This window comes from Conger conger, chromosome 17 (genome assembly GCF_963514075.1).
Source record: "Conger conger chromosome 17, fConCon1.1, whole genome shotgun sequence".
NCBI lineage: Eukaryota > Metazoa > Chordata > Actinopteri > Anguilliformes > Congridae > Conger > Conger conger.
Window position 1 is genome coordinate 15,723,662 of NC_083776.1, and position 25,516 is coordinate 15,749,177.

The window sequence follows — 25,516 nt, forward strand, 5'->3', positions numbered from 1 at the left end:
CCATCTGGTGGCTGTTTTGAGGAATTGCAATGTCATTTCCTCAACTCTACAGGTGTCTGAATAATTTAAATAGATATGTGTAACAGATAATTCAGACAATGATTGATCTATGAAAGAAACAGTTATGCCGCATAGTGACCAATTCTTTAATTGCTCTGCCTCAGTTCCTGTAGATTGAGGAGTGAATACAGTGTTTATAGGACTTCAGACTGCGTTCTGATGGCTTCAGATAGTGAAGGGAAGTGCATCTTTCTGTGTTTCTGTATGTACTCCTAGCCACTTCTTCCTAGGTCTGCGACCCTGTCCCAGTCTCCACCTTCTCAGTTGGAGGAGGAGGATGAAATGCAGCCCAGGCCCATCCTGAGTCTACTCCTGAGAGGACCCAAAAAACTTGAATACCCAATTTGGGGATGTACAGTACTGCCCCTGTCCACACACTATGTTGTTGTGTTCTGTGCTGAGATGCCAATAACAGCTTGTGTGGCCATAGATAGAGTCTACATCCTTTTGAGATGTGACTACATATGGCATGATGCTTAGGAACTACTGTGATATGGTAAATGGTTGGCATTTGTATATATTTGTTATCCAATTGATGCTTCTCATTCACCCATTCATACACACACTCACACACCAACGGCGATTGGCTGCCATGCAAGGCACAAACTTTTCAGGAGCATTTGGGGATTAGGTGTCTTGCTCAGGGACACTTCGACACACCCAGGGCGGGATCGAACCGGCAACCTGTTCCAGTGGAAAAATGTTGTCATTTTCCTGTCTGTCAAAAGTACCCACTTTGAATGGTTCTCATCAATGCATAGATTATTTTTGCTTCCTGTATGGCATGTTTGCGTTTCTCATGGATGCTGATAAATTGTAATTTTTGAAAAATTTGTCTTTGATGACTCAATCAAATAAGGAGGAGCCTTGTGGCCGAATCCGAACCATGCCCAGTAACTCCACAGGGAGATGCAAAGGGTCGTAAAGTTCTGGGAAAATTTCCCTTTTTGAGGAATTTTGGCAATTTTCATTAATTCGGAACCTATTTTTCTGGTCCCCTAAAATTGGGTAGACTATGTATAACAAAGGCTAAAATTCCTACACTGTTCAATACTATGGATATAAAAACCCTGAAAGTAATGTCTGCACATTAACCACATAGTGATAATTTTATTTCAACTGTTTGTTTGCTGGAGTACAAAACAAAAACAAAATAATGTGTCACTGTCCAAATACTTACAGACTGCAAAGTATGATTCTTTGTGGCAAAGTTAAAATAAATGACTAGGATTGATTTAGGAACAGTCTTAAATCTATATTTATTCATGTTTCACTTAACCGGACATTTCGTTTCCCAAACAACCATCATTCCCTTGGGGTTCAGATAAATGAGCTTCTTGGGACCCTTGTTAAAATCAACATTTAAAACCCAACATTTTAGCCAAACACAGACTCATACGAGAATGAAAACAGACCACAAGTGGATCTTCACTTGGTATGTCACAAGGGAATGTCAAGAAATGTACAAGAAAATCCAAATTTTACAATAGCCTCAATGGTTGGATTATCTATTCAAAACATTAAGTTTGGTCAAAGAGGTATTAGAGAACCTAAAGCTCAATCCATTCCAGATTATACTTACTGATAAACCTGCATCTGCTTTCAAAGTGTGAATAATCAAATATATCATATTGAAGCCTTAATACATAACATGGAATTTGAATGTATGTTTTCTGAGGGCAAAACAAAACAAAACAAGTGAGCATTTACAAAATAATATTGATAAAAAATAATAATAAAATAATATCCGGCTCTAAAATCCTCCCAAAGCCAGCAATTCAAATGACATGTGTGTTTCTGCTCTGAACAGCAGTTATTTTACATTTTACATTTTAGTCATTTGGCAGACGCTTTTAATCCAAACGACTTACAAGTGCATAGGCTCTTCCACAAGTTAAAGCATCACATCCATAACTAGTAAAATACACATGAAGTGCTGTTCTACATTACATTACATTACATTAATGGCATTTGGCAGACGCTCTTATCCAGAGCGACATACAACAAAGTGCATACCCATAACCAGGGATAAGTGCGCTGAAAGACCCTAGAGGGAAGTACAAGTTCAGCTGCTACCTGTACAACAAAGGTAAGGACCAGGGCCTATTTGAAATGTTTTTTTGTTTTTTTTCTAAACCTCTAAACTTACAGTCATCATAAGTGCAAATTTTTAAGGAACAGCTTGAAAAGGTGTGTTTTTAGTCTGCATCGAAATGGGGGGGGGGGGGGGGGGGGGGCTGGGGGGGCAGGAGGGAGGACTAAGGTGCAGTTTGAAAAGGTGTGTTTTTAGTCTGTGTCAAAATAGGGGGAGGGATTCTGCTATCCTGACAGTGGTAGGCAAGTCATTCCACCACTGAGGAATGTGCAGCTCGACCACCAGGTGCTCGTAGAGAGGGAACCATAAGGGAGTAGGGAGTGATTAAGGATTGTATGTAAGGTGGGGCAGTCCCCTTAGCAGCCTGAAATGCCAACACTAGGGCCTTGAATCGGATACGTGTGGCAATAGGAAGCCAGTGGAGGCCAATGAGGAGTGGGGTGACATGAGCCGACGTGGGCTGACTGGTGATCAGGCGGGCTGCAGCATTCTGGACCAGCTGGAGGGGCTTGATGGCACAAGCTGGGAGACCGGCTAGGAGGGAGTTGCAGTAATCCAGGCGGGAAATGACGAGCGCCTGGACTAGGAGCTGGGTGGCTTTCTCCGTCAGGAGATGATGGATACGGTGTATATTGTAGAGGTAGAACCTGCAGGTTCTGGCAGTAGAGGATACTTGTGGAGCAAGGGTGAGGCTGTTATCTAGAGTCACCCCAAGATTCTTTGCCGTATGGGAGGAGGATACTACAAAGTCCTCAACAGTCAGTGAGAGGTTGATTGTCGGAGAGGATTTAGCAGGGATGTAGAGAAGCTCAGTCTTGGCAAGGTTAAGCTTCAGGTAGTGGGAAGTCATCCACGCAGAGATATCAGCCAAGCAGGCAGAGATCTGTGGTGACCTGGGTATTGGGGGGGAAGGCGTAATAATGGTAAGAAAAGCCATGGGAAGAGATAACAGAACCAAGAGACATGGTGTATAGAGAGAAGAGAAGAGGACCAAGAACTGAGCTCTGCGGGACTCCAGTTTGTAGGGGGTGAGGGTCAGAGACTGAGCCCCTCCAAGTCACCTGGTAGAAACGACCAGAGGGGTAGGAGGAAAACCATGCCAGTGCAGATCCTGTGACACCCATCCCAGTCAGCGATGAGAGCAGAATCTCATGGTTGACTGTATGAAAGGCGGCCGACAGGCCGAAGAAGATGAGGACAGAGGAGAGGGATTTGGCTTTAACAGAGTGGAGTGCCTCAGTGACCGCGAGCAGGGCAGTCTCAGTGGAGTGGCCACTCTTGAAGCCAGACTGGTTGGGAGATTGTTCTGGAGAAGATAAATGGACAGTTGGGGGTACACCGCCCGTTCCAGAGTTTTAGCAATAAAGGGAAGAAGAGAGACAGGCCGGTAGTGGGAGTGACTCTGGCCCTCTTCAGGGAAGAGGGCATGGTGCCGGAAGAGAGGGAGGTGTTGATTAGAGAGAAGAGAAAAGGGAGAATGTCATTAGAGACAGATTGTAGAAGGGGAGAGGGGATGGGGTCAAGAGGACAGGTGCTCAGAGAGGAGAGAAAAGGAGGATTTTCAGATCTAAACAGCAGTTCTGCTGTAATTACTTCTTGCGAATAATGCATGCTATGATGTAATTATTGCAAAGATTTACCAAGTAAAATAAACCCAATGACAAATCTGGCACTCGTCATAGTTCACCACATTTACATGAACAGGAACCTGAAAAATATTACGAAAATTACGAAAATCTAATAAACTATGGAGCCATGTTCCTTTAAACCGCACTGGGCTCCTCCCTCTTATTTCTCATTGGCTGGTAAGCTGTCAATCCGCATACTTTAGAGTCCCAGACAAACAGGAAGTTAACAACATGTCAGGGTCAATGGGAGAGTTATTTACCTAGCTTGTTTGTAGATTGGTATTTGAATTGATTTAATATATTGCTTACTAGCTAGCTAAATAGCTAGGTCTTAATGAATTGAATATAGCTAGCTAGCTAGCTAAGAAAACGAACACGGACTAACAGAACTGTGCCACAGCCTATCGCAATTCATAATGTCAGTCGTTTGGCTTAATATTTGTAGCTGTCGCATCTTAGGATATCTGAGCTAGCTAAAATTCTAAAGGATAGCTAAGGTTTAACCTTAGCCTACGTAGCTGGTTACCTACCTTCCCAGTTTGCCAAAATAGATAACTGGAGCTAGCTGGCTAGCAAACATCTTTTGAAGCTGGGGTTCACAGCGGGAGCTTTCGGTATTTATTTAGCTACATAAATTATGGAGGGAGTTCTGTACAAATGGACAAATTACATCACTGGTGAGTGTTTCTATTGGATAAATAATGTTGTGTGGCTGGGGAGAGCTGTAGATGTTAACTAGCTTTACGCGATAGCTAACATTATCCATGTGGCTAATGCAGCGAATGATGATGATGGATACCGTAGATAACACTAGCAAGTGGCCTCGCCAGGATTGGCAATAGCCGTCTGTGTGGCAAGTGTCAACTATCTACAGTAAATTCATACTACTCCTTTCTATCTTACAGTTGCTGCATGTTTAAACACAGATTAGCCCTTTACTGCATTATATTGTTCTGGTTGTGATATAGCGCGTCCATCAGATTATTATAGGTTGTGTAGTTAGCCAACGTGCAGTTAACCAGTGTGGCATTTTAAAGTTGCATGTTTCATCCTTATTCAGTGCTGTCAAACATAACAGTTTCAAATTACATTTGGTTTCAGGTTGGCAACCTCGCTGGTTCGTACTGGGCAATGGTATTCTTTCATATTATGATTCTCAGGATGATGTCCGTAAAGGCAGCAAAGGAAGTATTAAAATGTCGGTTTGTGAAATTAAAGGTAAGATTACGTTTAGTATAGGATGCTATGCACATAACTAATCCATAGGCTACATAGACACATTAACTATAGACAGTAGTTTCGCATACACTATTCACTCCATTATACTGTAGCAGGTTACACCATTTTGCTTCAGGGTACATTTCTTTGTCTCACGGAATTTTTCCGTGCATTCTTCCAACAGTTCACCCAACTGACAATACCAGACTGGAGCTCATTATTCCGGGAGAACAGCATTTTTACGTGAAGGCTGTCAATGCAGCCGAGAGGCAAAAGTGGCTCGTGGTTCTAGGAAGTTCAAAAGCCTGTTTGATCGACACCAGAACGAAAAAAGAAAAAGGTACTGACCCAAGGCAGTGAGAACTACCAGTACTGCGTGGTTCAGTAGCAAAATACATCTGTGATTAACAGCGGAACGCTCAGTCATCGAGCTGTGTCTGTTTTCGCGTGTGCTCTGAAATCATTTGATCAGTTAATATCGTTAAAAATAGTGCTTCTGCCTAATGCAGGTAAAGTGTTTCCCTTTTAGCTGACATATGTAGACTTCCGTGTTTCATGTATATTTATAATCTTTTTTGCAGACATCACAGAAACCACAGAGACTTTAAAAACCAAGATGTCAGAACTGCGGCTATACTGCGATTTGCTCACACAGCAGGTCCACACCATACAGAGATCTGCGGATTATGAGGAAGCTGACCACACAACATCCAGCACTGAGGTAACCCAAACACTCAGAATGCCGTGTTCAATATGGGAAAAGTTCTTACATTACTGACACTTAAGTGTTATGCAAATGTTAGTGCAGTTCACTTGGGCAAAGAGGAACCACGAAAGATTGGCTGAATTCACATTGGCAATGCTGGCTGCAGTGAAATGCCCTTTACTGAGGGGATTTATCTTTTGGCAGCATAGGCTGATCCAGGGGTACTCAATCTTACCAGAAAGAGCCGGTGTGGGTGCAGGCTTTTGTTCCAACCAAGCAGTTACATACCTGATTGTACTAATCAACCACGCAAGTCTTTGCTAAGGATCTTGATTAGTAGAATCAGCTGTGTAACTGCTTGTTTGGAACAAAAGCCTGCACCCACACGTCCCTTTCTGGGCAAGCTTGAGTACCCCTGGGCTAAGCTACTAAACAGGTTTACAAAATAGCAAAAACCTTAGCTTACTTGAAATGAATTGGAGAGGTGCTCAGTGTAACATGGGCTGCTAGTCCATATGAAAAAAATAAACAACACTGCATTCAAATCTTCATTATAAAAGTTAAAAAGCTTTTATTTCATGGCTGTAGGAACAAACATTCCTCAGGGTTCACTCACAGGTGCGTTACATCATACCATCAAATGCTGGAAGCCAATCAGATCACCATACAAGTAGCCTGTAGAACACTCCCATGTGATACAGGGAAGCAATGCAATACATTAAGAAATAAGAAATAAGAAATGCAAGACAATAAATTACAAACACGCGTAGGTTTGCTCCTACAGCGAAAAAACGTATTTTAACTTTTGTAACCGAGATTTGAGTGCCGTGTATATTTAGTTTTTTCATATTAAACAGATTTGTTTTGGTTTTTAAGACCTGGAATTAAGTCCTGACATGAGCCATATTGATCAGTTCAATCGGAATCGCTCGTTGTGAGTACCATTACGTTTTGAAATTGGCAGCTTCTATTCGTCTTATCTTTCAGACCTTGAACGATGCCTCTTCCTTACTGAGTGCCACATGCAATACGTTTATTAAGACACTGGAGGAATGTATGAAAATTGCCAATGCCAAGTTCAAGCCAGAAATGTACCATTCCAACTCTGCGGCCTCAGTCATCGCTCCCGTTGCGTCTTCCCCCCTGCATACGGCACGGGTAAAGTGCGTCTCATACTGTAAACACTCACACTGCAGCCACATGCTAAACCTGCATCTCACACACTAAACCTGTATCACACTGCAGCCACATGCTAAACCTGTATCACACTGCAGCCACACGCTAAACCTGTATCACACTGCAGCCACACGCTAAACCTGTATCACACTGCAGCCACACACTAAACCTGTATCACACTGCAGCCACACGCTAAACCTGTATCTCACACGCTAGACATGTATCGCAGCCACACGCTAAACTTGTATCACACTGCAGCCACACGCTAAACCTGTATCACACTGCAGCCACACGCTAAACCTGCATCTCACACGCTAGACCTGTATCTCACACTGCAGCCACATGTTAAACATTAATGTTCTTTCAGAAAGCTGCACGCTTGCAAGGTAAAGGCGAGTGAGCAGATGTGCTTAGTGTATCCAATCAAATAGCCTGTATTTGCACTGCACGTTTCACACTACATTTTCCACAGTGTGCTTTACAGCAGCAGACCCCCCCCCCCCCCATACTAATGTGAGCCAAAACTAAATGTGGATTAATCAAACTGAAAAGGGGGAACCCAGCCTCCTCTCTCCGGCACAGGGAGTGAGGTCACGCATGGGGATCCACACAATCTCCCAGGTATTTAGGAGGATTTAGTATGTACTAAATAGTGGAAATTATTTAGTTAATAATTAAAAAACTATTTCACAGGTTGTGTTATCCACCATGGACAATCTTGCATCCCCTTCATTCGGCTCACAGAAAGGCCAGTTCACTGAAACATGTTGCTGTTAGTATTATTTTTAGGCTGTGTACACATATGAGTCACCAAGCAGGCAAACTTCACGTCAATTAGAGCCCTTGTGATATTTCTTCAATCTGAACACATGTAATTCCTGTTTGCTTGCGAGTTGCTTCTTCCTTGGCTTATTCCTTCCTTGGCTTTATTTGACTGTTCCCATAATTGTTCCTGAATATAGGGACAATTGTTTTTAAGTATTATGTGTTTCATTTGTTATTCTATTTTTACATCGTTTTAGATGAAGCGGTCCATCAGCCATCCAGGGACATACAGTTTTGACAGGTACAGTCACACTTAATCTGAAAGGTCACCGTTTACATTTTATGGAAAAAGGAGCACTAGTGAGGAACTAATGTATTTCCCAACTTCTAGTCTGACTTTTTCCTCCATTCCCAATTAATTTTTTTGTTTTTGTAAATTATGGGTAATTTGTAGATGCACTTAATTTCTCTTCGAACTGTGGTGTAAAATGTGTCAGTGATGAGCTCTTCTGTTGGCAGGACCAGTCACTCCCCAAAGGAGCCTGTGTCCTCTCACCAGCGGTTAGCCCAAAGGCGATCGCGCACGCACTCCGACACAGAGTCTCTCAGCGACGGCTGCACAGAAGAATTGGACCGTGAGTCTCAGCTTTTACACCAGCCTTTCCACACTGACACCATGTTTACAGCGGCCTTTCCACACTGACACCATGTTTACACAGCCTTTCCACACTAACCGATACCAAATTTACACCAGCCTTTCCACATTGACCGATACTCACGTTTACACCAACCTTTCCACATTGACCGATACTCACCATGTTTACACCAGCCTTTCCACACTGACCGATACTCACATTTACTCCAGCCTTTCCACAGTTTGGAAGTTGCACTCAATATCCCTAGGCAAGTTATACATTTTTTTTAATTACATGCTGATAATGTGACCAAAAAACATGCATGAAAAAATAAATGCAGGTGACCATCATGAAACCAGCCGTTGGGCCCTTGAGCAAGGCCCTTAACCCTGCATTGCACCAGGGGAGGATTGTCTCCTGCTCAGTCTAATCATTACATTACATTAATGATTACTGGCATTTGGCAGACGCTCTTATCCAGAGCGACGTACAACAAAGTGCATACCCATAACCAGGGATAAGTTCGTACGATAATCAACTGTACGTCGCTCTGGATAAGAGCGTCTGCCAAATGCCAGTAATGTAATGTAATGTCTCTCTGCTCACACACAAACCGTTTGGATGGCTAGCTGAGGGTGACCTCTTCTTGTCCCCTCCTCTCCGCGTAGGACACGTCCTGTGTTCCAAAGCCCTGGTGAATGGAGACTCCTCTTCCGTCATCCCGGAGGAGACCAGCCCCAGCACCAGGATCTGAGCGCCCGCCCGTCCGCCCCTCTGTCCGTCCGTCCGTCCGAGCCATGTGATCTCCGTCCCTTAACACACTGCTGTGCAGTCACCGATTGCATCACGTTACTGATACTACGGGAAGTAGTCCTATTTCCTGTATGCGCATTCTCTGCACTTTAAATAATGTATGTTAAGAAAAAAAAAAAAATCTTATTTTAATATTGCCAACTTTTCTTTTTTTTGTGTTTTTATTTTTCTTTTTAGTTTTTTTTACATTTATCGATATGCCAGAATATGTGTAAGCTGTGAGATAATGGTATGGTTTTACTGAGTACAGTGAAATTTGAAGACGTGAGACTCCCGTGTCTTACGCCAAAGCGCAATGCCAATGGGTACGTCCACTTTGGCGTGTGACGTTAACCGTGCCTGAGAGACTGGTGTTCGTACGCCTTGGCATGCCACAGTTTGCACTCCTCACTGTATGTAAGAGAATGAAGTCATGATTTTCACGTCCACCATTAAAACCTGCTTTAACAGTGATTTTAGGAGAAGAATCAAGGGGTCGACAGTATGTTACAATGTGTGCGATAACCAGAACTCATCCCTTTACGTTTGTGCAGTAGAAAGTGCCAGTCTGTTGGGCCCTGAGCGACCGCTACAGTATATTGTAGTTAAATGATCATGAATAATTTTTATCCACAAACTTCCTGTTATGGGAAGATTCATTTGAAGGTAATATGAACAGAGCTTGATGACCAAGTGATGTATGATGTAAGTTTTGGGTCACACATTTTTGCGCTACATCAAATGACAATTATACGAAAGTCATAAAAATATAAGTGTCTGGTTTTGGAATAAGCAGGAAGCGATTATAATCTTCTGCAGTCTGCAATGGTTAAGACGAGAGCAAGTATTTACTTGATTGAAATACTACTCGCACATAGTGGGCTTTTACGCATTATCATTTCTAATACCTTCAGAATAAAAATAGCTTTCGTTTTGAAGAGGATGCATTCCAGCCTGATTCCCAATATTAGGGTGGAAACCAAGGTTCAGCTGCTGTTCTGAAAAAAAAAATGTGACTGACATACAGGCCCTATGACAGGTTTGCGTAAAACACTTAGACACGCTGAAATCAAAATTGACCTTTTCCTCAATTTAGCCAATTCTTCATAACCATATCAACACGTCTTAAAGTATACGTTCAAAAAATTATACCGCTGTATCTTCATACTTTAGTTTTTTTCCATCCGCTTCCTGGAAAATGACATTTGACGTCACCGTGGCAGCAGGTGTATATTTTAATCAGATGTCTTTCGATTTCTCGTTCTTTCCAATCACTATCCTTTAACGTCAGTCAAACCAACTCCCCGCCCTCCAAGAATCCGCCCCCCTTGAAAGAGCAGTTTCACTCGCGGAAACTAGTCCTACTCCAACTTTCGTTTAAGCGTGTCTTTAAACATAGGCTATTTACCTGGTGGTCTTAAAAGAAAAGGCTTTTAAAGGTACAATAGGTAATTTCGGACTCTAACGGTCAAGAGAGGAATTGCACCCTCAAACCACAACACTGGTTATCTTACTAGTTATCCCCCCCCCCCTTCTCTGTGAACGTTGAAACACCATTGGCTGTGGCAATTGGAATCTATTTTCAACCAATGAGCTTGAATTATTGTACAGCTGTATAATGGTTTGGTACAGTGTCATTGCGTCAACTGTATAATTCAACACCCTAATTTAAGGACTGTAAACTCAGGCATGTCAGCGAGCCTTTTTAAATGATAGGAAGGGATTTACAGTGGTCCTGTAACAATGTTACAAAAATCTTACCTGCTGTACCTTTAAGGTAATGAATCCCTCCTCTCCAGACAGCATAGCTCACCAGCAGCATCACCCGAGCTGGGATATTGCTGTCGTTGTTGTGCCGAGGTGGACACGTGCATTCAGACATGAGGTGAAACATGCAGAACCACCATCTCGTTTTCAGGAAGTACGTTTGTATTTGAGTTTGCTGTATTGTACAACATGGTGTAAAACTGTTCCATGTATTAGGATCACAGGAGAAGGGGTGGGGGGTGGGTTGTTATGCTATAAAGTATTCCACAGAAATTAGCAGCAGCGACACTGAGAGATATCAGGGGGGGTCACAATAAATCATAACTTCCCTTCATATTCCATCAGTTAATCATTTACAAGCGTCCAGTAAGCACATATTACAGATCTGCAGAATTCAAGGTAATCGCTATATTCTCAGATCCTTCGCTAAGCAAATCGTAAACGATATATACTAACTGAAGGCCACTTTGAAAAAAGAAAAAAAAATCTATGTAAAAGCTCATACCTATTTATGGAGCTCATTTCACATTCAGAAAACAGCAGCTTTAAGATAATATATAAAACGGCATTATAAAATATCTAAATGCTACAAATGCCACATTGCTAAAACTGATCTTCACTCCTGGTCCCGGAGAGCCGCAGGGTGTGCTGGTTTTTGTCTTAGCAGCTACCAATTCAGTCTCAAGAAACCAGGCGAGGCGAGTTAATTGAACAACTGCTTTAAATGATCAATTAAGTACTGAGTAACAACAAAAACCAGCACACCCTGCGGGTCTCCAGGACCAGGAGTGAAGATCACCATTTCTACAACAAGAGCTGAGACTTGAGACTACTTGCCATGCATCAGACATCACTTCCAGTCAAATGAAAGCACAGTTACACATCACTTCATGAACAGAGGACTCCTAAAGCCGGCAAGAGCCAAACAAAGCACTGGAAATCCACCATTTCTACTCGCCAGCTTCCACTGTCCCCCTTACCAAAACTACCACGGAATTTCCACTCAATGCCGGAGGCACGTTTGCGCCGCCTTGTGGCCAAATTTCACACTACAACATCATTGCACTACATTTGATGGTTCCACAGCTCCCAGCTCAGTTTTCGAAATGATGCATTTCCTTTGCAAAATGACATTGAATGAATACATTTCATTCAGTCTAGAAATAAATATCACACTGATACCACAAAATGTCAGGACTTGTATGATATTTAAATGCCGCACTAATCATTTCTGACTTTTGTACACAGTTACAATCTGCCCTTTACACAGGCTTGATCATTAAGGGATATCATTATAAAAAAATCTTTTTATGACCTAGATCTGAATAAAATACATAATTATACCTGCAAATGCAAAACTGTCATAGGAATATCTGTTACAGAAACTACAGCAAAACAAAATCAAGAAATAAATATTGTATTGACATTTTAAGAGCGTACTTAAAGATACAGGAAACATATACTGTTAATGGCAATTTGGAATTCTGAAAAATAATGTCCATTGTAATTCTATTAAGTTTTCATTCTAGCCCAGGATTGGAACAAAGCCTTTGAGGTGATGTTTAACATTAATGTACCACAGTAAATCGGGGCCTTTTTAAAAAGCTGGTTTACGTACCTGCATAATGAGTTCATAATAACAATCTAAAAATGGTGGGTTAGGCAGTTTCAGCTAGTACAAAAGGGCTTCAGGATGGCTTTGCGCGTTGGCACTGTTAAAAAAAGATGTGCTGGCCACCGGCTATTTAAAAACAGGAAAGGACAGGAAATACATTTCTCACTGTCTACAAACAGGAAGTTCACCTAAGGCCGAGAAAGTCTGGAGTGCCGCAGAACACGGAAGAAAGCAGGAGTTAGGGACTCTAAATGAAGAAGTTCTCCAGGCATTCTGCGCTTCCAGAAGCAGCGGAGATGTGTTTTTCTGATAGTTTTTTCAGTATGTATACAGTATGATAGCAGGAGCAGAGGGCTGTGGGCTCCGTAGCTGAGCAGGGTACAGTAGTACGGCTCTGGGGGTCTGACGGATGGGGGTGGAGGGGGGTATGGGGGGTATGGGGTCTACGGGAGTCCTGGCTCCTGGGAAGCACCTGGGAGAATTCATTAGCTGTCCTGGGGGGCCGTCTCCAGATCGTCTTCCTGCGGAGGTTCCGCCTCTTCCTGTTGCATCCTCTTCAGCTCTGCCAGCTTCATCCTGTCCCTGATGGCTCTGGCCGAGGCCGCCATGTCACCGGGGCTGCCAAAGTACTGCTCGCTCCTGCGGACATGGGAGCACGGCGTTCAGCGTATACAGGCACACGGCGTTCAGCGTATACGGGCACACGGCGTTCAGCGTATACGGCCACACGGCGTTCACTGTATGAGTACACGACCGCCCAGCGTTCAGTGTATAAGCACACAACTGAGCCATCTCATCTTTGTAAGGAGAGTAATTATTAAAATGTATGTGTAAATAAAAGTTATTTGTAAAGAAACATTGATTATATCCAGATGACCATCTCACAATGTTTGAAACATTAAGTGTTTGGGGGACTGTGGGACGTACAGTAGGATTCACAACATTTCAAAATGACACGGCAAACAGTACACAGGCTAATTTGTTCTACTTGAGAGAAAGATACAAGATTTTAAGTCTTGTTACAAGACTAATGACTGCATGATTAGAAATGCACCATATCAGACATAGGCAAGCTTCATATTTCAAATATGCAATCCTTTTTAACAGGCAATCTAAATGCTAACTGTGGTTTAATTGGTGCAGAACTGTAAATGAAGCACAGTGTGCTGGTCAGTTACTGCACACACAGGGATTACGCCTGTAGATGTTCCACAGTACTCACCCATCAGGAAAAACCACAGGGACTGTTAGCCTGTCGAGCAGAGTCCGCCCTATGGTCTCCACCTCTTCATAGGCCTCAAAGTCTCCCTCAAAGTCATCTCCCTGTTCTGCTCCCTCCTTCAGCACCTACAGCAACCAGGCACCGCAGGGAGATTACAGCACAGACACCGACACCGTGTCGAAGTTCTCTTTTTCACAACAAGATGGTGTGAAAAAGGCGTCTTCATAAGACTTTTAGGGTCTCCCCATGTTAATCGCTAGAACACATGAATAAACGTTAACCATCACTTTTCCAGAAAAAAGTGTGACATTTTACCCCAGACACATTTCATATAGGTATAAGCATGGCTCCTTTGCCTATCTACACCAGAGAAAATCACTGGAAATGATACAGGAAAGGGAGAAACTAGCAACGTACACTCACACATTCATGAAAATGCAAGCCTTCACTTTGTACGGAAAGAGATGCTTTGAAAAGCTTGAGGCAAGGCGCAACAGGCTAAGATGCAGCGGACTTGCGGTTGCAGTTCGTTGCAGTTGCACACAGAGGACAGGGGCTTGATTCCTGGTCCTACCAAAAAGCCGAGTTTGGCCGGCTCTCGTGGAGCGGCATAATTGGCTCGCTGCTCCAGAGGGAGGGACTTGGCGGGGTTAGTGGGACACCTCGGAGTAACAGTCTAATTGAGACGAGACAGCTTGGAGAAGGCGTGTCACTCTCAGGGTCGCAAGATCCTACTGGACCGCCGAGGGACGGGGTCGTAAGGCGGTGTATCCCCACTAATTGGATTAGATAGGGTATAATTGGCTACCAAATTGGGAAAATAAGGGAAAAATTGGGGGAAAAGGACACATAAATACAGTTCTTATGTTCTAGATGGGTTAAATGGCCTCATTATGTGTTCTAATGTTCTAGATGGACTGAATGGCCTCATTATGTGTTCTTATGTTCTAGATGGACTGAATGGCCTCATTATGTGTTCTTATGTTCTAGATGGACTGAATGGCCTCATTAATGGTTCCTATGTTCTAGATGGGCTAAATGGCCTCATTATGTGTTCTAATGTTCTAGATGGACTGAATGGCCTCAATATGTGTTCTTATGTTCTAGATGGACTGAATGGCCTCATTATGTGTTCTTATGTTCTAGATGGGTTAAATGGCCTCATTATGTGTTCTAATGTTCTAGATGGACTGAATGGCCTCATTATGTGTTCTTATGTTCTAGATGGACTGAATGGCCTCATTATGTGTTCTTATGTTCTAGATGGACTGAATGGCCTCATTAATGGTTCCTATGTTCTAGATGGGCTAAATGGCCTCATTATGTGTTCTAATGTTCTAGATGGACTGAATGGCCTCAATATGTGTTCTTATGTTCTAGATGGACTGAATGGCCTCATTATGTGTTCTTATGTTCTAGATGGACTGAATGGCCTCATTATGTGTTCTTATGTTCGAGATGGACTGAATGGCCTCATTATGTGTTATTACGTTCTAGATGGACTGAATGGCTTCATTATGTGTTCTTATGTTCTCCTCATTATGGATTCCATGTCGTTAATAACTCTCTTCTTTCAGCGAGCCGGAAGGGCACACTGCCCCGTTGGCGGGTCCCTGGGCGAGGCTCGGTGTAGCGGTTACGGCCCAGCCTCGGGCTCACCTTCTCGGCCACGCGGTGGAAGGAGGAGGCCATGTCCAGCCTCTGGACCCGCTCGTCCGAGGACACGGAGAACTGCTTCCACACGCGGTTCAGGCGGGGCAGGGTGTCGCCCGAGGACCGCGTGGTGCAGCGCAGGGATTGGCAGAGCACCACGGTGGCCTGCAGCAGCTGCCTGCCATAGTCGTAGGTGCTCTGAGGGTCACAGAGACACGCCTGTTAGCACCGCAACTCACTGTGGTCATTAAAGATCCCATGATACTCTTTGCAAAGAATAGGGGGTTCCATTACGTTCCATTACATTACATTAAATTACAGTCATTTAGCGGACGCTCTTATCCAGAGCGACGTACAATAAAGTGCAAATCAGAACCAGGGCGTTGAGGACCCTAGAGGAAAGTACAGTTCCAAGTCCTAAAGTGATCACATGAGATAAAACTTGAACTCTTGAAGAATAAATCAACTTTCCAAGTAGCATACCATGGTTGGTAGCTATAATACGGGCGGCCTGTAGCATAGTGGTTCAGGTACATGACTGGGACCCGCAAGGTCGGTGGTTCGATCCCTGTTGTAGCCACAATAAGATTTGCACAGCCGTTGGACCCTTGAGCCAGGCCCTTAACCCTGCATTGCTCCAGGGGAGGATTGTCTCCTGCTTAGTCTAATCAACTGTACATCGCTCTGGATAATGCCAATACTGCCAAATGCCAATAATTTAATGTAATAGTAAAATAATTATACATATTGCTGGTGACTTGGCTAAATTTCCAACCTGGCTCTTTCAACCTGTCACCTCATCATCCCCTAATTCAATTGGCTAAAATAAGGTATCCATGTTATCCTATCTTATCTAATCTATCTGATCAATCTACTCTATCGCCTCATATACAACAGCAGGGGCAGCCAGACCTGTATGTGTGTATGTGAGTATTATCTTCAAATGCTGCTAAAATCCGCATATCGCTGATCGTATTCAATGAAATGATTTACTACCAAACCGGATCAGCAATGAGGACAACATTAAAATGAACAAATCAACAATAAATCACTATGTTCTGGACCACTGTGCAGTCTGGGTGACGTTAAGGTCTGAAGATCACTCCAGCAATCCTGAACCTACCTGAGCGACGTCCACAAACTTCTTGTGTTTCTCCAGAAGCACTTTTGATTCTTGAGCATCGTCTCCTAGTCTGACATGGGTCTTCAACAGAGCATCGAGAAGCTCCCCCAGCCACTCCACTGCCTGGTGACAAAACAATGACATCAGCAAGGCAAGCTGGCAGACTGCTCTCAGTGTGGGGAAACCGACATGGTCACAGTACACGGCCACGTACAAAACAGCTATTCATTCCAGACCACAGGCTCTCAGGATTAGTCCTGGCACGAGGCCTCTCCGGCTCTTGTTCGAACCATAAGAGAAATCCTTCAAGTGTAACAGGCTGTTAATTGTGGACCCTTCTGAAAACAAATGATTCAGCACATTAGGTCAGACATACATTTGTATTCCATACATTCATATCTCTGACAGTTAATGCTTTTCATTTGCGGTAACGTGTGTTGTGATTCCTTAAGAAAGATGATACACTTATTTGATATCCACACAATGCCAGCAGACAAAGCAAGTACAAAAAAGCCAAACCTGTTTTACCATACAGGTAGTGGGGGAAAAAAGGTCAACAAGGAACAACAAATAATATGCACTGTGTGACTCATCCCTTAATTTAGTTAAATTATGTCCCTGCATGCACCTGGTTATATACAGAAAAGCTGAACAGGTCTGGGTGGCAGTAATTATGACTAACATGGCTGAAAGAGGAGACATCACTGGTGTTAGAGCGATTATAGTTGGGGTGTATTTGAAAGGGTTCCAGCAGCTCAAATTGCTGTTAAGTCTGAAGTGATGTCATTATGGAGGAACAGGTGAGTTATTACTAACGTCAATTTTCAACTTTGACATTCTTAAAAGAAAAAAAAGAAAGAAAAAAAAAGTGCTATCTATAAAGTCACACCCATATTTGACTTCACTTGGTCTGTTCATTTATTTGTTCATTAACAAAGTTCTCATTTAGAATTCTTTCTTCATTTAAAGTCCCTAACTCTGTTTCTGGAGACTCACAGGATTAGTTGTGACTTAATTGATTATTTAAAGGTCACTCAAACTCACTTTTCTTCTTGAATATTATCTGCTGACTTTAAGTTAAAAAAATGTAAAATCAGGAGTACCTCTTAGACCAATGTTCGGAACCCCTGCTTTAACTGATCTGGGGATCAGCTGGAAGGAAAAGCTGAATTCAGATGGAGAACTCAGGGTGGAGCTTCCCTTTAGCAGGAGTCCTTTGGAGAAAACCCTTTGTACTTACTATTTTGGGGTTCTGACATGGTGTTTGCACGTCTGTTACACAGTTAAGTGTCTTTGTGACTAAAAGAGTTCTCTAAAATTTATTAAATTGAATGAGAGAACCCACTTTGGGAGAACTCATAGACAGAGAGCCCAGGGAGCCAGACTGACCTGCACAGCGTCCTCTTCACACTTAAACAGCTGAACCATCTGAAGCATCTTCAACCTCCGTACATCCACCATGTCCTCGCACCTTCAAACAACAGAGAGGGTCAGGAGCCACCCAAACACGCATCTTCACACCTTCACACACAAAGAGGGTCAGGTTCCAGCTGCAGCAAGTGCCCCTTCCTGCCAACAACCACCCGGATGAAGCATGTGACCAAAGGCTTGGCTTTGTTTCCAATGGCGGAAGTTTGCCATTTGAGACTTGCCTCTGTTTCCGAAGCTGCATGTCCTCCATGACACTGTGGATGTGGTCTACGTTCTCTTTGTTTTCAACGTTCACATCCTTCCCGTAGGACCAGGACGTCTGGGTGGAGATTTGGTCCAGCAGAACTTGTCCTTTCTCCCTCAGGCCTTGCAAAGTTCCCTCTGAAAATGTATTAAAGCTGTTTCAGATAGAGGAACAGTGGATGATAAAGGAACAGTGATGAGCAGTGTATGAGAGGAGCAGTAGATTACTGAGGAGCAGTGGATTATAGAGGAGCAGTGTATGAGAGGAGCAGTAGATTATAGAGGAGCGGTGTATGAGAGGAGCAGTAGATTATAGAGGAGCAGTGGAATATAGAGGAGCAGTGAGGAGCAGTAGATGATATAGGGAGCAGTGAATGGTAGAGGAGCAGTCGATTATGGAGGGAGACTCCTCCTGAAATGACTCCTCCTCACCCACACTCTTGAGCTTCTCCTCCAGGTGCTTCAGGGTTTGCTGGATGGCGGCTCCATCGGCTGGGGCCACGTCCACACAGAGCATGCCCAGGAGCCCGTCCAACTGCTGGGACAACTGAGCAAGAGGACAACACTGTGGGACCACTCTCTGAGTCACATCACCACGGTAACACACTGTACTTATTCATCTACTAAGGGGAAGCCCGTAGCCGAGTGGTTCAATCCCAGGTGTATGATAAGATCCGTGCAGCTGTTTTGTCTCCTCACAGGGGGGACTGTCCCTTGCTTAGTCTAATCAACTGTAAGTTGCTTTGGATAAGCTAAATAACTAATGTAATGGAATGAGTGTCAGCACCATGGTAACACTATACTCATTCATGAGTGACATCACCATGGTAACATTCTCAGCGCATTCATGAGTGATATTATGAGATAAATTCAGCAATTTGGACCCAAAGAAACCAGCTGAGATGAGTTAACCAAGGCAACTATCAGTAATCTGCTTTTGAGATACAGGCACTCCTTCATGTACCTGTCACTTAAATTGCTTAAGAACAGTAGGTAGGGACTCACAGGGGCCATTGTGCCACCAAAAGGCCTGTGTATGATAGGGTCTGTTCTTGCATCCCTCATCATTGATATGTACTGTATCTATGCAGTAGCAATTTCTCATTGCAGACCATGAAGCACATCTTTAATCTTGACCAGTCCAGGTCTGAGTAACAGTGAAAAGCAGCCCATCGTGGCTCTCCTGGACCAGGTGTGGGGCTTACGTCCTGGGCGGTGCTGTGGAAGTCGTGGGCGGACTGCAGCACGTTCTGTCTGAACTCCAGCTGGCTGGCCTGTCTGTAGCACACGTCACTCAGCTGCTGCTGGAGCCCCTTCAGGTCCACCAGGTCCTCCTCATCCCCAGAGTTCAGCAGGGCGGCGATCTGCTGGTTCAGCTCCACGTACACCGCAAACCACTCCTGTACCAGACACACATACAGACACATTTACACACATATACATACTGCAAACCACTCCTGTACCAGACACACATACACACACATTTACACACATACACATACTGCAAACCACTCCTGTACCAGACACACATACACACACATTTACACACAAACACATACTGCAAACCACTCCTGTACTAGACACACATACACACACATTTACACACAAACACATACTGCAAACCACTCCTGTACCAGACACGCATACACACACATATACATACTGCAAATCACTCCTGTACCAAACACACGTACACACATTTACACACATATACATACTGCAAACCACTCTTGTACCAGACACACATACACACACATATACATACTGCAAACCACTCCTGTACCAGACACACATACACACACATTTACGCACATATACGTACCGCAAACCACTCCTGTACCAAACACACCATACACACATTTACATACAAAATTCTGCCGATCCATTTATAAACCTCAGTGGGTGTGTCCCAATACCTGAAAAAATGTATCCTCCTTTCATTCACTTATCACCTCCTACTTGAAAGTATTGGAAGTGAGCCAATGACTAGAATGTGACCTTACAGAGAGAACACTCAGCCAATGACTAGAATGTGACCTTACATAGAGAACACTCAGGCAGCAGGTGAGCTGTAAGAGATGACGTTTCTCAGGTAACAGGGCTGAAAGCACATGACTGTGAGTGATGATGAAAGGAGGGGAGTGGTCTGGGGGGAGGGTTGGCAGGGCAGGGCAGTGGTCCTTACGCTGTGCTGGCTCTCGATCTCCTCGTGCTTCTGCTGCAGGGCCTGGGAGGCCCTGATGGAGTCGCCGATTCCCCACTGTGTGCGGAGCTGTTCCGTGCCTGGCCCCTCCAGCCAGTTCACCACCTGCACACAACAGGAAGTGTTAATACCCCCTCAATTACTGCCCCAGCTCAGATACTACCCGGCCCTTTAACATAACGCTGAAGCCACACAAGCTAAGCGATGATGACATCACTCCCATTCATTTGCAATGGGAGATTTTTCATGTGTGCAAGGCATTTTGGGATACATGGCGATGCAAGCAGAAAAGTGATGAAGCAACCAGGGTCCCCCCTCCCTACTTATTGCCTGATGAAATACATTTTCTCGCTCAATAACAAAGACCAATAGGTACAATTATTAGCCGACCAGTTTATTCTGAGATTGCATTATTGTTCTTTGCACCATAAACTTGTGCAGCATTTTCCAAACCGCCAAGGTGCAGTAAATATAATGCGATCATGAGAATAAAAGATTGTGCCGACAGTCACGATCATATATACTGTATAAAAAGCTCAATATTCACTTAGCGGTTTTATGTGGAAGAGTAAGCACAGCATTTGGGCTGCAGGTGCTGTCAGCAATGTCCACAGGGTGGCGCTGTTAACACTGTTACAGCCATGGCTCGTAATCTGACCGCAACACAAAAGGGTTGGCGAAAACTGGAGATTATATTTTTCTTTTACAGGTACAGAGTGGTTTTCTGCTCAATGTTCTGGTAAACAGAGAGCCATCAGGAGAGAGTGAGAGGGTGAAGCTGGCCTCATTTAACAGGGTGAAACGAGTGTGTAGGAGTGAAACCAGGGCGTGTCCTACACCACAATGTTGCCGACACACAATGACTCCCACGGTGACATTTCTACACTGAGGATTCTTTCCAGAGAAACGCAGACAGCAGAGACCGACCGAGTCTGCTGGAAAACCCACACGCGCAAAAACACGGAGGGTGGAAAACCCTTTTAACCCTTCAAACAGAAATGGTTTCCCCTGAATGGCTCCTCAAAGCTAAACTCGGTGTGATTCAGGATGAGAGTGTGTGTTGGTTTCCAGAAGGCCGGGAAGGCCTCAAAGAATTTGTGAAAGGCTACTGAGCAGTCGCTACCCGGCAATAAGGAAGGACCAAACCACGGGGATATGGCTTCACGCTGCTTTCATGTGCTCCTCAGAAGCTCCCACTTCCGAGTTCGGAAGTCGTAATTACGACATGTCATGCTTTCAAGTGCTCTTGGTCGGAAATAAGCAAAGAAAAAACTAAATGGACTGTGGAAGTTTTTGTGGCTAGTGCATCATTTATGAATACAAGCAGCACCGCAGACATTGTTTCAATCAACATCTTGCGCATTTGGGGGTCGCTGAAACATGAAAACTACATATAAACAGTATGCTCATGTATACACTGCTTTATTGACATGACTTGGCTGGTTAGTAGCAGGCTAGCTGCGAAGTAAAAGTTAGGTTGTAAAGTGTTAGGTTCTAACACACCATATATAATTCCTACTTTTAACTTCACATGGCTTTACTGCTTGCACCATTTTGCAAGGACATGCATCCAACTCTATAACTGGGGTAATATAAAAAAACTCCCTACTGATAATTATGACTGTGTGGTTGTTCATATACACAACCCATGAATACGATATTCCTGACAGCGCATAAATGCGCATACCTGCATGACCTTGGTGTGGATCTCGTCCAGCTGTGAGCGCTTGCTGCGTTGCCGGCAGACCTCCTGGTACTTGGTGTACTGCTCCCGCAGAGAGTCCAGGAGCTTCATCACCTGCGGCTGGGCCAGCAGCTCGTCGTCCATGGGGGACCAGGCGGTCCCCGTGCCCCCCTCAGACCCGTTAAAACGCCGCTGCTGCAGCTCTGACAGCAGCTCGTGACCTGAGAGAGAGAGAGAGAGCAATAATAATACTAATAACAATAACCTGATCCATTCCAGAAAATGAATTATTATTATTCATAATAATAATACATCTGATCAATTCCAGAAATGTATTAATAATAATACATCTGATCAATTCCAGAATTATTATTATTGATTTTTTTATTAGCATTTTATTATTTATAAGAATGTGTTGTTTACTGTATATAGTATGCTGCTTATTGTGTACTGTAGTATATTACGTATATATTGTACGTGCTATGGCAGAAATGGCCAATTTCTATTCATGGCAATAAAGCCATTTGAGAGAGGGAGGGAGAGACTGAGAGAAAGGGAGAGAGATGGAAAGGGGGAGAGAGAGAGACAGAGAGAGGGAAAGAGAACACAAAGACAAACAGGACAAAGATGAAATGATTGAGTGCAGAGAAACAGGAGAGGAGCGGAGAAGGGTGGTATTCTCCCTGCTGCTGAGGGGAAACACAGGTCATGCAGCTCAGGGTAAAACTGACAGCTGCCATCGATTATAATCCCACATTTACATTCAACACCAAACTGCAGCCTTTCAGCAGTAAATATTCATAACAAGGAACAGGAATACAGAAACACCTTCCCTGACCAAAGATAAAAACATTTACAAGCACACGGAGGACATTTTGGTAAATAAAACCACAAGCCGTCCGTTTATTCAAAATATCTTTGCTGGCAGATGGTGGCATTTAAATTCCAGCATCAAATCAACTTTTTGTTCCAGGAAGCTTGTGTGCAGCGTATATAATGGCAAAAAGCTTCGCTCACCGTTCTGTAGCACTGTTTCAGGGTCAAGAGAGGGCAGCAAGCCACAGTCTGCAGGTCTGAGGATAAAACAGGAGACATACAGTAAGCGTATCTGGCGGTCACTAACCCAGACTGCTTCAAAGCACCTAAAAATTCAATACACACCATCAACACACAAGGAGCTAGTCAGTCAACCTATAACTCTTAGGAAACAATCTGTCTCACTACCAGGTTTCCATTAAATAAGAAGAGGCCCATTAGAGTTTAAGGCAAGTGGCATACTGTTCAACATCAATCTAACCTCAGGGAATAATCTGTGAGACCACTTACTGTAGATTATGCCTTCTGAATGGACACTACACTACACCACTTGGGTTTATGGTGTGACCTTCCTGCACAGTGACGCTCTATAACTGCCCTGCTGAAAATTCCATGTAAGAACAGTTGGGAATCTACGCTGTTGTTTTTGTTTGTTTTTTTTAACACTTATCACTGGCCATAGCTTGGTTGGTCAAAGCTGGTCTATAGCTGGCCATAGCTTGATTGGTCAAAGCTGGTCTATATCTGGACAAAGCTGGTCAAAGCAGGTTAAACTGGCGCATTTGTGGCCTACAGTATACAGACTGGTCAGCTGGTGTCAAAGACACTGCTTAAACTGGTTTAGGGCAGTTTAAACTGGAATCTTCAGCAGGGTGAGCTCTAGCTGAGGTCCATGGAGAACTCATACCGTTCTTTATCAGGTTGGCTCACTTTCTCGTTCTCATTGATGACGGTGAGCTCGTCCAGGAGGGATGTGGACTCCTTGGTGAACTTCTCAAAGACCTGAGCAGACATGGGAAATGTATTTTAAATAATAAATAATAAAAAGTCAGGAAGTCATCCACTCAGCAAAAACCTAAAATGGAAGATATTTTACAGCAGAAGAGACATCTTTACCAGGCGTTTATTCAGCCAGTCCACGTGATCATAGACGAGAGTTCCTCCAAACTCATCGGTCAGCTGGCAGGGCTCAATGTAGCGTGTGAGCTTATTGGCTGAAACCAGAATAACCTGAAACAGCGGAGAGACATGTTAAAACCATGCATTTCAAAGGCTCCTAGATGTCCACTCCCATAATATAATAATATAATAGAATGAAAACAGACAAATTCTTTCCAAACTGAACTTAAGTTAATTAATGGTAAAATCCATGTCACACATTTGGAGAAATTGATGTTGATTGGAATTTTAGTTAATTTCTGGAGTTGACTAAATTGGAATTGGATTGGGCCCATCTGTCAATGCCAAACCCAAATACCTGAGTATGAAACAAATGAGCGTTTGTCTGATGAACGTTAAACACGCGTGACCAGCAAGCCTGCTCTAAGAGCAGCTTCACAGGCCCTGTATTTGATATCTTTAGACCATGGACTTGAGCAGAACACACACTGACATTCTCCTCCAAAAAACTAGCTTTAAGCTTGGACACTCATCCATCGCATCCTGTTAAGACTGCCCCGTCTGCAACATGACCCGCAACAGCCACACACAAACGCAGCTGAGTCAATACAGACAGGGGGGACCTTCCAGAAAACAAAGGAAACGCAGCAGGACAGAGAGAGAAAGTCAGGGGGCAGTGTGCGCATCCAGCAGAACAGTGACTGTGAGTAACTGTTGGCCACGCGTAATGGCAGTAATGTCCGTGGCCTCTGTGAGGCCTTTTGGTGCGATGACACCGTGTAAACATTCTGCCAGAGGCCTGGTGGTTTCTCTCTGATTCAAGGACAAGTAAACCACATTGCCCTGAGATTACAGAATAATGACTAAGACCTCATATAGCAGACACTGAACCCCAGAAAATACCCTTTATAGCACGCAAACTCCTCAAAGTGTGTGTTTGGTCGATCATATCTCTGGTATCACTGTATAATTAGCATTGTATCTTTTTCACTTCCCAAGTGAAATGTGCCTGGATGAACAAACAAGACATATTGGTAAATTTATGCTTTATTCATTGAACAAACAGTCAGGAGCCTCAGTAGCAGGTGGAAGAACCAAAAGCCTGGGACCTGTGACAGGGGTTAACATCCAGTCTCATAAACAGTGCCATTCAAAACACATCCAATCCCCTAAACAACTCAAAACAATATAGTCAATACCAACAGGAGGATGTAAATAGCCTCAAATTAAAGGACTTTACCTCATATTCATAGTTTCATTTCAAATCCCCTGGAGCCAAAATAACAGAAACAGTACCACTGTGCAAATACTTACAGTCCAGCCTGGGCCACCATCAGTTAAGTAAAAAAGGAAACGGAAACATAATACATCCATTTTTTTTACTCCTCTAGAACATTCTAACCTTGAAGAGAATTAGCATTAGCACAAACGGGGAGAGGATTGGAGCCCAGCAGTCTGGGTGCGTGCCAGACCCTTTCACACATCCACAAGGTTAGCGCTTGGATGCTAAACACACAAGACCCACATAAGCCAGAGGTTATACCCATTTATAGGAGTACATTTAG

At 43.7% G+C, this 25,516-nt stretch overlaps 2 protein-coding genes across 4 annotated transcripts in view; one reads left to right on the top strand and one right to left on the bottom strand.

Moving 5' to 3' along the window:
• Window positions 1–4,006: 4,006 nt before the first annotated feature.
• On the top strand, window positions 4,007–10,013 carry plekha3 (pleckstrin homology domain containing, family A (phosphoinositide binding specific) member 3). Of its 3 annotated transcripts, none has more exons than XM_061227062.1 (8): window positions 4,007–4,460; window positions 4,885–5,001; window positions 5,186–5,341; window positions 5,583–5,722; window positions 6,695–6,865; window positions 7,906–7,949; window positions 8,168–8,283; window positions 8,952–9,848. In XM_061227062.1, exons 1-8 carry the CDS (start codon window positions 4,421–4,423, stop codon window positions 9,035–9,037), a joined length of 870 nt encoding a protein of 289 aa, XP_061083046.1. In that variant the 5' UTR covers window positions 4,007–4,420; the 3' UTR covers window positions 9,038–9,848. The 3 variants fall into 3 exon arrangements, with proteins under 3 accessions (XP_061083046.1, XP_061083048.1, XP_061083047.1); XM_061227063.1 differs by lacking the exon at window positions 4,007–4,460 and adding an exon at window positions 4,549–4,656; XM_061227064.1 differs by lacking the exon at window positions 6,695–6,865 and having other exon boundaries at window positions 8,952–10,013.
• A 973-nt stretch (window positions 10,014–10,986) lies between these two features.
• LOC133117007 (SEC14 domain and spectrin repeat-containing protein 1) overlaps window positions 10,987–25,516 on the bottom strand; it is a 29,403-nt gene continuing 14,873 nt past the window's right edge. Inside the window, exons 7-19 of the mRNA XM_061227061.1 lie at window positions 23,949–24,062; window positions 23,740–23,834; window positions 23,034–23,089; window positions 22,020–22,237; window positions 20,315–20,437; window positions 19,335–19,529; window positions 18,562–18,676; window positions 18,108–18,267; window positions 17,845–17,926; window positions 16,456–16,578; window positions 15,339–15,530; window positions 13,680–13,804; window positions 10,987–13,096 (exon numbers count right to left, since the gene is read on the bottom strand). Coding sequence (XP_061083045.1) covers window positions 12,943–13,096; window positions 13,680–13,804; window positions 15,339–15,530; window positions 16,456–16,578; window positions 17,845–17,926; window positions 18,108–18,267; window positions 18,562–18,676; window positions 19,335–19,529; window positions 20,315–20,437; window positions 22,020–22,237; window positions 23,034–23,089; window positions 23,740–23,834; window positions 23,949–24,062 — 1,752 coding nt within the window. The 3' untranslated portion in view covers window positions 10,987–12,942. The remainder of the gene's footprint in view (window positions 13,097–13,679; window positions 13,805–15,338; window positions 15,531–16,455; window positions 16,579–17,844; window positions 17,927–18,107; window positions 18,268–18,561; window positions 18,677–19,334; window positions 19,530–20,314; window positions 20,438–22,019; window positions 22,238–23,033; window positions 23,090–23,739; window positions 23,835–23,948; window positions 24,063–25,516) is intronic.

Bases quoted from the DNA above. Each gene is read 5' to 3' on its own strand.
- plekha3 (XM_061227062.1), top strand. From the start codon at position 4,421: ATGGAGGGAGTTCTGTACAAATGGACAAATTACATCACTG. The intron at 5,342-5,582 runs GTACTGACCCAA...TCTTTTTTGCAG, and splicing joins CAGAACGAAAAAAGAAAAAG to ACATCACAGAAACCACAGAG. The intron at 7,950-8,167 runs GTACAGTCACAC...TTCTGTTGGCAG, and splicing joins GGGACATACAGTTTTGACAG to GACCAGTCACTCCCCAAAGG.